At 42.2% G+C, this 15,544-nt stretch overlaps 1 protein-coding gene across 2 annotated transcripts; it reads right to left on the reverse strand.

Moving 5' to 3' along the window:
- Positions 1 to 752: 752 nt before the first annotated feature.
- On the reverse strand, positions 753 to 8,849 carry LOC106583978 (desmin). Of its 2 annotated transcripts, none has more exons than XM_014168712.2 (11): positions 8,537 to 8,849; positions 5,257 to 5,416; positions 4,652 to 4,801; positions 4,303 to 4,422; positions 4,109 to 4,204; positions 2,849 to 2,983; positions 2,643 to 2,753; positions 2,357 to 2,467; positions 2,025 to 2,149; positions 1,251 to 1,871; positions 753 to 1,082 (listed from the first exon to the last, which is right to left on the reverse strand). In XM_014168712.2, exons 1-11 carry the CDS (start codon positions 8,755 to 8,757, stop codon positions 1,079 to 1,081), a joined length of 1,854 nt encoding a protein of 617 aa, XP_014024187.1. In that variant the 5' UTR covers positions 8,758 to 8,849; the 3' UTR covers positions 753 to 1,078. The 2 variants fall into 2 exon arrangements, with proteins under 2 accessions (XP_014024187.1, XP_014024183.1); XM_014168708.2 differs by having other exon boundaries at positions 753 to 1,087.
- Positions 8,850 to 15,544: the final 6,695 nt, after the last annotated feature.

Raw genomic sequence — 15,544 nt, forward strand, 5'->3', positions numbered from 1 at the left:
TCTTCCAGATCCACTGATGCTACAATTCAATAGCCCATAAGACCGCAGGTGCATTCGCGTATATGACTAGAATCATGATACTATTCTGATATAGTACTACCGGTATTCTAATTTCAGTTGTGTTGTATTTGAGTGGATCGGTGTTGCATGATCTTTAGATGCTCCGATCTGACTCATGTCCTCTGTGCTGTTGGTCCTCTCCATCATGGGACGCCAACTGTGTTTGGCATGTGCTGACGAGACCCAATCGCTCCCGATCAGTTGTAAATAGAAAAGGTGTGGATATGGATGGAATGGGGACATGGAACGCCTGTGTGCCATCACTTCGCTGCAAGACCGAAGCTATATGATGGCCCCTCGAGAGGATGTCAGGGTGAAGGACCCCTCAGGTGACTCTCTTCACTCATCCTTCACTTTACCTCTCCTTCACTCTCTTTTTTGTTCTATCGCACCCTGCCTCTCCACACTCTCAAACAACCTATAGGCCTAGTGTGCAGAGCAAGGACCACCTCATATATTCAATGTGAGTGGGAGAGCGAGTGAGTATTTGTGTAACATGGAATGTGTGTAATTTAACCTCTCAATGGTACCATATCGATTGTGGTTTTCATTGTGCCTTAGGGGGATGTCACAAAAGCTTATATGGAAATGCATTTCAGAATAACATTTTCTACGATTCATTGTGCACAAAAACATTATGTAGCCTAATAACTAAACCAAACTAGACAATGTAATGAATGAAACACCAGGAATTGAATGCTGAGAGCTTTATTTGCTGCTGATTGAGTAGCTGTGTAAGGCACACAGAGTTTCTGAATGTGTGGTTCAATGGCACATCACAAGAGCCGAAGGGTACTGCTTGACTAGGTTGCAGGGTCATTCATGGTCTCATGTCTTGGTCAAAGGTCAGAGACCAGACATGAGCCGTCAGTGCAAAGCTCCGGGGGCGTGAGGGGTTAAAGGGGTGAGAGGAGGTCACATGGTCATGTACGCCTATTCCTCGTCCGAGTCATCGGCAGCGCCAGAGATTATGTAGGTTTGCTCCTTTGTGTCGCTTTCCAGTGTTTCATCCTCTGATTTAACTGTTCTAAGGGAAATAAAAAAAAATTACCTGGTTGAATAAGTTTCTTTACAAAAGACACGATGTGGAGAATTTTCATTGTGTTAAACATTCTGACCTAACAATGTTCTGTCCTAACAATGGTCAATGATAAACCTCTCATTATTGTTTAAGTGCAGGTTACTTTTACCTGATGAGCACCGTCCTCCTCTCTGTCATCTCCACTGCCTGCTCCTCGTGGGAGTACTCCATCGAGGCGCCGTACCCATAATCACCTGCATCTTTTCCCATGCCTCCGCCCATGCCTCCACCATTGCCTCCAGCACCCATGCCTTTAGCACCATGGGCTACAGCACCAATTCCTCCACCATCCATGCCTCCACCCAATCCTCCAGCACCTGTGCTTCCACCTCCTAGGCCTCCAGCACCCACGCCTCCAGCACCCACGCCTTTGGCTCCAATTCCTCCAGCTCCCATTCCTCCACCCATGCTTCCAGCTCCACCACTGCCTCCTGCACCCATGCCTCCAGCTCCCATCCCTCCAGCTCCCATTCCTCCACCCATGCTTCCAGCTCCACCACTGCCTCCTGCACCCATGCCTCCAGCTCCCATCCCTCCAGCACCCATTCCTCCACCTAAGCTTCCAGCTCCACTCATTCCTCCACCCATTCCTCCACCACTGCCTCCAGGTCCAATGCCTCCAGCCATGCCCACACTCATCCCAGCGCTCATGGAGCTTGAGCTGCTACTCATTATGGACATGGTCCCAACCATGGTTGTGAGTCGCAAGTCCTCGCCCTCAATCAGCTTCCTATGGAAACAGAGAAAAGCCGTATAAATGGATCAGAATCAAGAATATATGACATTACCACAAATTCGATCTTCTAAAGGTTATTTACATGCTCTGTATGATCCTATCTAAATCCATTGCACTAAACCTGGCATCACCCGAGTGGTACCTCACCTGTAAGTTGTGATCTCAATCTCCAGAGCCATCTTCATGTTCAGAAGGTCCTGGTATTCACGCAGGTGCAGAGCGATTTTCGACTTGGTGGATTTCAGCTCCTCCTTCAGGGCCTCAATTCTTGCCTGTGACGTCAAAAGAGCCAGCTTGAGTTTGCACCTGAGTAGGCTACAGATGAAAGGTTCAACACCAACCTTTCATATGCACCCTACTTGGATTTGAACTGTGTACAATCAATTCAGATATTTAATGGTTGAGTTCTGTAGTAAACCGGACTGAGGTAAGGTTCATGAATAACTGGACCATTCCACCTTCTGATCTAACGTGCTCACCTGAAGGTCCTCCAGCTCTTTCTTGTACTTTTCCTGTGCTTCACGAATTTGTGCCTCCAGAGCCTCATTCTTGGTCTTCAGAGCTTCCAGGCCACGCTCTTTGTTTAGGATCTTCAAAGGTTAGGAAAAATAGAATACAAATGTATTTTTCACTCATATTTTGATTGACGAAAATTTCCATTGCCATAGGCTACAACTCTTATTTAGATATAGCCTTGATAATAATAATTCATGTGTCACATTTTACAACCATGTAGGAATATCTTTATCAAATAGCCTAACTTACATCCTTCTTGGCGCCAGCAACTTCCTCCCTGACACTTCGAACTATATCCACATGTTTTGTCGTCTTGTTGTTCAGGTCTTCAAATTTACTTTTATACCAGGAATCCATTTCCTATAACATATAGGGGCCATGAAACACATTCACACCTTGAAATGAAGGACTGCTGTATGTATGTATACACTCCAGTTAATTATAAATAGGCCTACCTGTAAATTTTTTGCCGCAATTTCGTCATACTGAGCTTGGATTTGTTTGAGAGCGCCTGAGATGTCGGGGAGGTCATAAGCGCTCTGGGCTGAGGAATGGGCAGCATATATCATTTTCAGTAGCTCTTCAATTTCCTGAGAAAGAAAAAAGGTTCAATTAAATGGTTAAAGGGGACGGCAGGTAGCCTAGTGGTTAGAGCGTTGGGCCAGTAACTGAAAGGTTGCTAGATCGAATCCCCGAGCTGACAAGGTAAAAATCTGTTATTCTTCCCCTGAACAAGGCAGTTAACCCACTGTTCCTAGGCTGTCATTGTAAATAAGAATTTGTTCTTAACTGACTTGCCTCGTTAAATAAAAATAAAAATATGATGTAGGCCTACACAGTAAAATCACAAGAGTTAATTAAACTCCTATGCTGTCAAATGTAATACTATTTTGGGGTTTATATGGTCCCACCGCCAGTTTTTGTTAAAACTACTCTGGTCATGGTGTTGACATTTTTTAATTTAAAATGACACTAAATGGAGTAAATATCCAACTCTCAGAGTTGCTTAAATTTAATTCCAATTGGCATTTTTACCCTTTTCAGTGTTGTTTTTAATCAATTGAATATTTCTTAATGTGTCACATTATGGTGGTTTGCAATGTGAAATCCAATCTCTGTTGGAAGCAAATTTGCAGGAATATATCCAGCACTTTTACATCACTCACAACTTGCATTTAAAATGCTTGTCAGAGTAGGAAAGAAAACACATTACATGAAGACTACCTACACCATGTAAACTATAACAACTATCTCACTAACAGTTGCTATACATCCAACTACTTACAGATTGGATTTGTTTAGAAAAAATGTGCGTTTATTATCTTTGTGTAGCATAAGATAAAAAACAATCAATGTACATGCAAAAACACATATTGAAACAATATTTTTTTAATCTGCCTGCAACAGAGCATGCTGGGAAATATGACAATGAGGCCCCTCCCACATTTGTGGAAAACTCCATAGATTTAACTCCCTTTCTCTGGTTACTCTTAATGGAGTTAAAAGTACTCCATCCCAATGAACTCCAGTTATCAACACAGGAAGCATATCACTCTCTTGAGGGTTAAGATAACTCCTAAGAGTGAACATAACCCCCCAAAAATGTAACACTGTGATTTCAACTATCCTTGATTTACTGTTTATCATTTTGCCCATTAGCTAGAGTTGGTACAGGTCGGTCCAAATCAATCAGTGCGCGTTATAACGCGACCTACCGCTTTGTGCACCCTCTGAAGGAATTCAATCTCCACCTCCAACTGCTCGAGCTGTTTCTCCAGGGCGATGCGCTGAGAGGTGGCTCTGTCCACATCCTGAAAACCATATAGCGGCACACAATGGCGTCAAAGGCACTTTGATGTTTATTAGGCAATTTTGGCTAAGACTATACAGTGATTAAACAGCCTCTCACCGGACGGAATGCTTCTATCTCCATCTCGGCCCGCCTCCTCAGCTCAACTGCCTCCTCGTATTTGACTTTGGTTATCTCCAGTTGACCTGCCATGGCCTCTTTACCGGCTAAGGCTTGGTCCTGTAAACCAAAACACAGATGAACCTTTATTGGGGTATAAAGGTAACAAGCCGATGATAAATTATAGGCTGTGTCAGCCGTGTCACCATATTGGACACATTCCAATTCTCGCTCTCTCTTTCATTCTTTCTCCCTCTCCTCTCTCTGTGTGTTTGTTTTCTGTTTTCTGCGAGGTAAACAAGAAAAACGGGGACAGTGTTGACGTGTGGATTAAGCCATTCCGTCTCACCCGCTGCATTCTCATCTGATCTGCAATCCTCTTCAGATCTCTCAGTTGATCCTCATAGAGTTTGCGCAGGCCCGACGGCTTCACGAACCGGTTCTGGATGCCGTCAATCTCCATCTCCAACAGCTTGTTCTGCTGCTCCAGGGACCGAACCTTTTAAGAGAATGACAATGGCAGGGTATGAATTATCATCAAGTTCACCAGGGCCCCTCACTTGAATATGCTCGCTGCCCAAATACGTGGGAATAATGAGCGACTCCTTCTCCACAGCCAGAAGGCGCGTTTCTCCACTGCATGCCTGTATGGCACACTCAAGCAAGCGTAGTATAATCAGACAAATTCCATCAAATAAACATTGTTCCTCTACTTAAGGGCGCAGAATATCGCACAGATGTTAAAGAATATTAGCTGTGGCACTGAGGCAATGTTTCCGGCCAGAACCCACACACAATAGCACATGCATGTGACGAACAGCTATGCATAGACTATAGCTTACTAGAAAGTTGGCTATCTCTAATATGAAAGGCACAAAACAACAAGTTCATCCCCATATGTTGCGTCAATTAGTCGGTGCGCCTTGTGTGTGAGCAAGCGTGGTGAGTGCTTACCTTCTCAATGTAAACAGCAAGTCTGTCGTTCAATACGACCATCTCCTGCCGCTCACCACTGCGCGTGCTGAGGAATACTTTGTTCTCGGCAGCAGATGCGTCCAGGTCCACCGGGGCCCCATTGCCATAGCCCACACATGCCATGGTTCCCACATTCCCGCTAAAACGACAGACAGTTCAACACTCACCGCTTGACCTGGTTATAACTGACATCACTTTGTTATTCTGTGAACATCAAGACATAACGTCAACATTAAATGTTTTAAAGGTTATTGGCACTTGCATGTCATATCACAGCCACATGGTTGATCGATGGCCTGTCACAATCTCTTATTAATTTCCAGGTGCCACATTTGTTCCTACTCTGATGTCAGATGCAAAAAAATGTTTTGGCTGGGCTGAAGATGTCTATATCCGTCCGCTAATACAGGACTAGTAAAGGCCCAATCACTTTTTGTGATAAAGTAAAAACCTAAATGTATTTGTATTTGAGTGTTTAACAGCATTTGTAACTTGAGACTGATAATTGTCTGTACACAACAATTAATCTTATAGCCTAATACTTGCTTGATATAAAGTATGGTTTCCAGTTTCTTTAAATACTTTGTAAATGCAACTTATTTCTATGTGAAAATTGAAATGGTCTATTCATTCCTTTTACTAGTCGCGTTTATCCAGAGCAATTTACAGTAGAGAGTGCATACCTATTCATACTCTTTTGTACTGGTCCCCCGTGGAAATCAAACCCACAACCCTAGCGTTGCAAGCCTATGCTGTACCAACTGAGCCACATCCTCACAAACCACTTGATGTATCAATGTACTCAATTACTGTATTGTGCATTGTTTTCCTTCCTGTTGATGGAAAGTCTACAGGTACCTAACCTAGATGACCAGCCAATACAGTAATGCACATTGACATTAAGTGGTTTGTAAGGATGGTAAATTAATACTTCACAAAAAGTGGTTGTTTTCCATGTTATTTGTTTGTGTATTTCCCATAACTTTGCACCTTTTGATGTAAATGTTTGAGGACAGGGTTTTGTTCTTTTTGGATTCCATTAGAATGGAAATTGCAGAGAAAGGGACAGGGCAACAACTCTTACACTTCCAACTATTGAATCCTGCAAGATACTCTTCTTAATTATACAACCTTTTTTAAATTTTTTTTTACAAAGCATAATTTATAGATTTTTTAAATTCAGATTTTTCAGGGGGTGCTGCAGCACCCATAAATCCCACACCTATGGACTACAGCTGTTACATATTAAAATAATTAATTTTAATAAAATGAATGTTGTTCTCATGGATATGAGCTATTTTGCTGTTTTTGAAATGTATTGAATTTAGTCTCTTACAGTGTTTAGGCCTACCTACTTATTTATTTATTAATCCCTAAAACCTAAAATTCACAATAATATAAAGAGTTGTAAATTATTTAGATGCTAGTCCTGTAGGCTAATCGTTATGTGGAAAATTGACATAGGCCTTACTTTTTGACAACTAAAAGTTTCTCTATTTGTTTTAATCAATTGATGCCTTCGAATTGCATCAAAAATACATTTAGAAATAGGCTAATGCTGCACAATAAGAAACAATTACAACTGTGGTTTGTGTAAGAGAGGGGGGGGTGGTGGATTATAAATTGTCTATGGTTCCACTATCTAAGAGTTAATTTGCTTGATGGTGTTTTTAATGCTTGATTTCAATAAAGGTAGCCTATCAACTCTGAAAGCCAGGCTTGTCTCTAGTGCAATTAGACAGGAAAATGTATTTCACAGAGTGACGGAAAATTCAATTTGTTATGTCTGTCAGGAAGAATTGTGGCAAGTCTTTGAGTCATCTGCCAGTAAGGAGACAAATTGGCCTATAGCCTCAGCAGAGCAGTAAGGGGAGGGGAGGTACATACACTGTTGACAGCAACTTATCGTCTATCTTGTACTGTAATAACTGCCTGTATTTTGGTGGTAATGTAACACAAGTCATTTTCTGTAAATTCACGAATAGAATACTTGTGGTGTATCAGCAGTGTGTAATCTCGCACTCTCTCTTTAAGATGTTACATATTGTATCAACTGTATCTATATAACCTCTATTACCCACTGCTATGCCAAACCAAACCATACTGTGCCTTATTGGGCTTGAACATTTGAGTAAAGCCACAGATGGGACAATGAACCAGATATTTCACTGGATGTATAAATGTGTAGCGTCCGGTCGGTGTTTCCACTCACTACCAAATATGGTGATGAAAGGGAAAGGGGGATACCTAGTCAGTTGTACAACTGAATGCCTTCAACTGAAATGTGTCTTCTGCATTTAACCCAACCCCTCTGAGTCAGAGAGGTGCGGGGGGCTGCCTTAATCGACATCCACGTCTTTGGCGCCCGGGGAACAGTGGGTTAACTGCCTTGCTCAGGGGTCGGACGACAGATGTTTACCTTGTCAGCTCGAGGATTCGATCCAGCAACATTTACATTACATTTACATTTAAGTCATTTAGCAGACGCTCTTATCCAGAGCGACTTACAAATTGGTGCATTCACCTTATAATATCCAGTGGAACAACCACTTTACAATAGTGCATCTAAATCTTTCAAGGGGGGGGGTTAGAAGGATTACTTTATCCTATCCCAGGTATTCCTTGAAGAGGTGGGGTTTCAGGTGTCTCCGGAAGGTGGTGATTGACTCCGCTGTCCTGGCGTCGTGAGGGAGCTTGTTCCACCATTGGGGTGCCAGAGCAGCGAACAGTTTTGACCTTTTGGTTACTGGCCCGACGCTCTAACCACTTTTTTTTGACATTCCACAAATTCTCTCCTCAATGAAACATTTGATCTTAATACAGTTTTCTGTTTCCAAAACTAGAACCTGTAACAAACAGAGTGGACCACGTTTTGTAGACTTTATCCTTTGGCCAAGTTTCTAAAAATGCCATTGTTTAGAAGGAGTGCATGGGCCAATTGAATTACAGTATTGCACATAGGCACTTCAGAGAGTAGGCGTTCCCTGAAATATGCAAATAAATGCTAAAATGCGCCAGTAGGATCTCGCTAGCTCACGCTCTGCCCACCTCCTTGCTTGTTCTGCCCACTATGATTAATTTTCTCCCATTGGAAACGGCAGGCTCTGGTCTATCTTGGGTTAGTTATAAAGATCTTTGGTATTGCCCTAGCAACTACGGTGGATGCGGAACCAGGCCAGCTCAGTACAGCTCAGTTTGGCTTAGTTATGTGAAAAGGCTATTAGTGTACTAAGTGTACAGGGTGGAATGAGCATCTTACCCAGCCATGCGGGCGTTGCGTGAGGTGGAGACGGTCCTTCTCCCCATGGTCTGGGCCTGCATACTGCTGGCTCCGGCACTGCGCGAGTAGCTGGCTGACTGGTGGCGGTTAACTCTCCGGGTCGGGGATGGGCTGGACACCCTAACCTGGTAGGAGGATAAGTTGCTGCTGTCCTCAAAGTGGCGTCGGTAGGACGAAATCCTCTCAGGGCTGCGACTCATGTTGGCGGCTGCTCGGGTTTGCCTTTGTCTGCGTTCTCTGGAGGTGGTCAGTCTTCACCTATGGGACCTCTGCTGCTTTTCTTGTGCACTAGCTCCATCGCCTGAGGCTCTTTATACTCCACACGGCCTGGCTTAGCCCAGCCCAAAGGCATGGCCTGGCCCAACCCAACTCATGAGCCAAGACCTCTGGAATCTCTAACCTCAGCACCACAGTGGGCCAGACCTGCCACGACATTCAGACATCTGCCAGCACCCTGCGAGGAGCTGAATAGGGGCTATGGAACAGAAAGGCAGATAGAACAGAGGCAGCGCTAGCAGGGCCCATTAGGCAGTAGGTGCGTCCAACAGCAGTCACTGATGTAATCTGCTCCGATGGGGCAGGGGGCTTTAATTGCACGCAGAGCACAGGGCCAGGGGGTGACCCGATGAGGTCAGGCTGGCTTCAGAGGGACAGGACAAGGGGCGGCCTGAGATTTGACATAAATGAGTACTTATTAGTCTGGTCTGTTTTTTTACATTAAATAAAGGATATGCAGGAAAAATATAGAAAATGGAATGAACTGCTTGAGAGAGAATCAGGGAAAATGAAGAAGCAGGGGGGTTGGTCTGAAGTTCACGCTTGATGTGGCAGAAGGATGTGAATGGAGTAAACGATAGTCTGGTCTGGACAGGGAGTAGCTCCTACTACAACACCTATAAGGCCACTCAGCCGGCCAGGGCGTCAGCAAGTAGACACGGTGCTGACAAGATACTGCCTTGATCCTCAACCCTAACTGATCACTAACAAACAAAACCCCCCAAACATACTCACAAACATAGACAGTAAGTACATACTGTGCATACATCATCAATATGTGTGTTCCCTGTTACTACCTATGCACCACTGAAGTCAGGCTTCTCGAATGAGCTACACTAGGCCAGCACTGTATATAGAAGATAGCAAACCTTCTCCTGGCCTACATACTATACTCAGGATATTATGGTTCCCACCCATTATTTGCTTGAGCCACTGCCAAAATCACAAAACTGTCAAAAATGGTGACACTTTATTTTACAGTGTTATTACTATGATAATTATTGTACATACAGTGTAGGTAATGAATACTCATTGTTATACTGTACATATAGCAGTAAAACTATTCACAATAAAGGGGCCATCTCTCAGCTGTTTACCAAAACAGTGGCGTAGTGTAGGCTTTGTTGTTGTTTGAACTGCAGATTGCTGCTTTAAGTACAGCGAAACAATGGGTATTGATTGACAAGAATAATCACATATTAAAGTGTTACCTCAAATACAGTACATTGGACTCTTGTCCTATAGGCCTTTTGCCAGATCTGAAAAACTCCAACATTGTAACATTGTGTGAGGGTGTCAACACTTTTACGAGAGATTCACTGAATTTTCCATTGGTAAGATTCTTTCCATTTACCTCAGAGCTTGCAGGCGTGTGGGATGTGGAGGAGTCTGCTCTGCATATCTCAGTGATGAGAACAGAAGCTAAGTATGCCCACCAGCGCAGTTCAACATCTAATCAAACTCTGACATCACTCATCCATAACATACTCGCTCCATTGCACAAGGGTGCACAGTGCCGGAGCCATATATAGAGAGCTATACAGTGCCTTCAGAAAGTATTCACACCCCTTTACTTTTTCCACATTTTGTTGTATTACAGTCTGAATTTTAAATGGATTAAATTGAGATTTTGTGTCACTGGCCTACAAACGCAATACCCGATAATGTCAAAGTGGAATTATCTTTTTAGAACATTTTCCAAATTCATTAAAAATGAAAAGCTGAAATGTCTTGAGTCAATAAGTATTCAACCCCTTTTTTATGGCAAGCCTAAATAAGTTCAGGAGTATACATTTCATTAACAAGTAGCATAATAAGTATCATGGACACACTCTGTGGGAAATAATAGTGTTTAGTATAACTGTTTAGTGACTATCTCATCTCTGTACTCCACACGCATAATTATCTGTAAGGTCCCTCAGTGGAGCAGTGAATTTCAAACACAGACTCAATCGCAAAAACCAGGGAGGTTTTCCAATGCCTCAAAAGGGCACCTATTGGTAGATGGGTCAAAGAAAAGCGGACATTGAATATCCCTTTGAGCATGGTGACGTTATTAATTACACTTTGGATGGTATCAATACACCCAGTCACTACAAAGATAAAGGCGTCCTTCCTAACTCAGTTGCTGGAGAGGAAGGAAACCGCTCAGGGATTTCACCATGAGGCCAATGGTGACTATAAAACAGAGTTTAATGGCTGTGATAGGAGAAAATTGAGGATGGATCAACAACATTGTAGTTATGCCACAATACTAACCCAAATTACAGAGTGAAAAGAAGGAAGCCTGTACGGAATACAAAACATAAAACATCCATCCCGTTTGCAATAAGGCACTAAAGTGAAACTAAAAACAAATTGGCAAAGAAAAAACTTTATGTCCTGAATACAAAGTGTTATGTTTGGGGCAATTCCAACACAACACATCACTGAGTACCACTCTTCATATTGTCAAGCATGGTGGTGGCTGTTCAGTCTGCGTTCCAAAAGACAGTGGAAGACAAATTCACCTTTCAGCAAGACAGTAAATTAAAACACAAGGCCAAATATACAATGGAGTTGCTGACCAAGATAACATTGAATGTTCCTGAGAGGCCTAGTTACAGTTGACTTAAATTGGCTTGAAAATCTATGGCTAGACTTGAAAATGGCTGTCTAGCAATGATCACCAACCAAGTTGACAGAGCTTGAAGAATTTAAAAAAGAATAATGTGCAAATATTGTACAATCCAGGTGTGCAAAGCTCTTGGAGACTTACCCAGAAAGACTCACAGCTGTAATCGCTGCCAAAGGTGATTCTAAGATGTATTGACTCAGGGGTGTGAATACTTATGTAAATTGGATATTTATGTATTTCATTTTCAATAAATATGCTAAAATTCTAAAAATATGTTTTCACTTTATCATTATGGCATATTGTGTCTAGATGGGGGGGAGAAAACAAATATTTTTAATAAAGTTTTAATTAAGGCTGTAACACAACAAAATATTGAATATGTCAAGGGGTACGAATACTTTCTGAAGGCACTGTAAATTACTATGGCTCTGCATTGTCCTAGAGAAGACATCAACTTGTCCGAAAATATTTCTTACTTTCTGTTTTTGGCTATGTACCCTTTCATGAACAGGGTTCGGGTCAATTCCATTTATATTCAGGAAGTAAACTGAAATTCCTATTCCAATTTGCCTCAATGGATGTCTATGTGAAAAATGTGTAATTGGAATGACAATTTAATTCCTGAAATGGCGTTGGCCCCAACCCTGGTCATACATTAGTTCAAGATGGCAATGTAATTAAACAGAGAATATTGAGCCAGGAAAATTAAGAAGACACAGACATTGCTGCTTCTGAAGCCATTCTATATGATCTGCCTCTCATTAATGGACCTGGATTGTGTTTATGGTGTGTTTTTTATTTAGATGAAGTGGAGAACCACTAGGTGAATAGATGCCTGTGGCTATGTACTTGTGTACAAGGACTGCTGAATTTGGAAACAAACTTGACACATCTATCATTGATGACAAAGGAAGTTGCGAATGCCTTCTGGAGGTTATGTGGCAAATTCATATGGAGAGGTATTGGTTATTTCAAGTGGTTATTACATACAGTATATCACCCCAGTGCACCAGCTTTCTACATGGCAGGGATTAATTTACCGATACCTTTTTCATAGCAGACAAATATCCTAATTTAATTCACTTATATAGCATATCATGTGTCTGTTATTTCATGAGAACATGTATTTCCCTAGTAAATAACGTTCTTTGTACCTTGTTATAGATTTTGCCTCGTTTCCACTGCTCGATCCTCAGAAAACCTTTCCGACAATTTAAAGAGACATGGTAAATCAATGTGTGTTTATTTCATTTCATACAGAAGCTAAGTAAAGTATTGTGTATTTGATCAGTATATGCAGCAACAACCTAACTATCTATATTATATCCAATAACTTAGCCTTCAACACAGCATGTATTCACCAATGCTCATATTTACTTCACAGGAGACCTGGGCCACGTTGAGTAGGCAAACATTGTGGAACGCTGCAGATAGAAATGTCACGAATAGATATTCTTTATTCTGCATGTCAATCAAGTTTATTTTATAAAGCCCTTTTTACAACAGCAGTTGTCACAGTGCTTTACCGGTTACCTACCAAAATCCCAAAGCGCAAGCAAAGCAGAAGCGAATCACAGTGGCCAGGACAAACTCCCTGGACAGAAAAAAACCTAGGAAGAAACCTAGAGAAAAATACAGCTCAGAGGGTTGGGCCCATCCTCTTCTGGCTGTACCAGGTAGAGATTTTTAGTACAGGCATTTAAGGCCTGATTGTTTTTCAGTTCATAGTGTTTGTTAGACTGATGGATAAGCAGACAGAGAATCGTGTCTGTCCTACACAATATATTTCTATCTGAATGTGTCACAATGTTGTGCACTGCTGAACGCAGCCCAGATACAATCTGAAGCCAAAACATATCCCATATTACCATATCAGCTACCTACGGTACCCTGCACACAGTACAAGGTTCACAGCAACATACTCCACCAATAAAAACATTCTCATTTAGAGTTGATTATTATACAACGTGTGGATCTAATCCTCGATTCTGATTAGTTAAAACTGCATTCTAGCCGGTGTCTTTTCCACAAGTTACCAGCTGCTAAATCTATGACGTTGAAATGCCTATTTACTCTGTTCCATCTGACTGTGCAATCCACTGTCTCATCAGCCCAGCCACACAATTTATACACTAGATCTACACTGTAAAAAGCATCTAGACATTATCTTCCATTTCTTTTAGACTAGCATTTGGTTTTCAACAGCAGATATTTGTATTAACCTTGCTGTCTATATCTCCAGCATTCGCAACACTGTTTCAATATTGAAATTCGATCTCCAGCTGTACCACAGTACTGAATGTGTCGGGGGTAAGGACGAGACATACAGGCTGGCCTCTTTCCTCAGCCATTCAAAATCATGAATCAGCACAATGTTTATGGATATTTACAAAGAAATGTCAATAGAACAAAACAAATGGAGCTGGTTTGCTGTCATTGCAACTTCAGTTTGAAGTGATTACGTAGGTTGGCTAACGTTTCACAGCTCTCTCTTCTGAACAGTGGCCTGGTGAAAGAGCAAATGCACTACATGACCAAAAGTATGTGGACACCTGCTCGTCGAACGTCTCATTCCAAAATTATGGGTATCCATTTGGAGTTGGTCCCCCCTTTGCTGCTATAACAGCCTCCACTCTTCTGGAAAGGCTTTCCACTAGATGTTGGAACATTGCTGCGGGGACTTGCTTCCATTCAGCCACAAGAGTATTAGTGAGGTCGGGCACTGATGTTGTGTGATTAGGCCTGGCTCGCAGTTGGCATTCCAATTCATCCCAAAGGTGTTTGATGGGGTTGAGGTTAGGGCTCTGTGCAGGCCAGTCAAGTTCTTCCACACCGATCTCGACAAACTATTTCTGAATGGACCTCACTTTGTGCACGGGGGCATTATCATGCTGAAACAGGAAAGGCCCTTCCCCAAACTGTTGCCACAAAGTTGGTTGCACAGAATCGTCTAGAATGTCATTGTATGGTGTAGCGTTAAGATTTCCCTTGACTTGAACTAAGGGGCTTAGCCCAAACCATGAAAAACAGCCCCAGACCATTATTCCTCCTTTACCAAACTTTACAGTTGGTACTATGCATTCGAGCAGGTAGCGTTGTCCTGGCATTCGCCAAACCCAGATTCGTCCGTCGGACTGCCAGATGGTGAAGCATGATTCATCGCTCCATAGAACGTGTTTACACCACTCCAGACGACGCTTGGCATTGCGCATGGTGATCTTAGGCTTGTGTCCGGCTGCTTGGCCATGGAAACCCTTTTCATTAAGCTCCAATGAACAGTTATTGTGCTGACGTTCCTTCCAGAGGCCGTTTGGAACTCAGTGGTGAGTGTTGCAACTGAGGACAGACGATTTTTACACGCTACGTGCTTCAGCACGCGGCGGTCCCGTTCTGTGAGCTTGTATGGCCTACCACTTCGTGGGTGAACCGTTATTGCTCCTAGACGTTTCCACTTCACAATAACAGCACAACAGTTGACTGGGGCAGCTCTAGCTCTAGCAGAACTTTTACGATCTGACTTGTTGGAAAGGTGGCATCCTATGACGGTGCCACGTTGAAAGTCACTAAGCCCTCAGCAATCATGGCAACGGAACATTTAGAATGAATGACTGGGTCGCCTCCATAGACAAAAGAACGACTGGGTCGATACTCTGGCAACCGAACCGATAAAACGAACGACCAGCCGACTTGGGTAGTAACCCTAGATTTGTGTCAGGACTATATCTCATGGAATAATTAAATAGTATGAATAAATTAATAAAAATCATGTTTTTAATTAAAATATGTCAATCATTATTTGAATGTTGGTAACCCATTGTATACAAATGATAATGCCCTCAAAGCTGGTGTTTGGAAGATATATTAGCATGGTTTGCTAATAATACCCATGGCAATATATATAATTTCCAGTGTGCTTTGTATTTTGAAGTGAATTGTAGAGTTACCACCCAAGACAGAATTTGTTAGTGGTTGTTGAATTTGTTCATTTTCAAGACATGGTTGTTGAATTTGTTCATTTTCAGTCCTGTGGACTTAACCAAGTTAATTCCTACTGTTAGGCGATTATTAACATTAAAATTGAATTGTTTATGAAA

Source organism: Salmo salar, chromosome 02 (genome assembly GCF_965601325.2).
Source record: "Salmo salar chromosome 02, fSalSal1, whole genome shotgun sequence".
NCBI classification, from domain to species: Eukaryota; Metazoa; Chordata; class Actinopteri; order Salmoniformes; family Salmonidae; genus Salmo; species Salmo salar.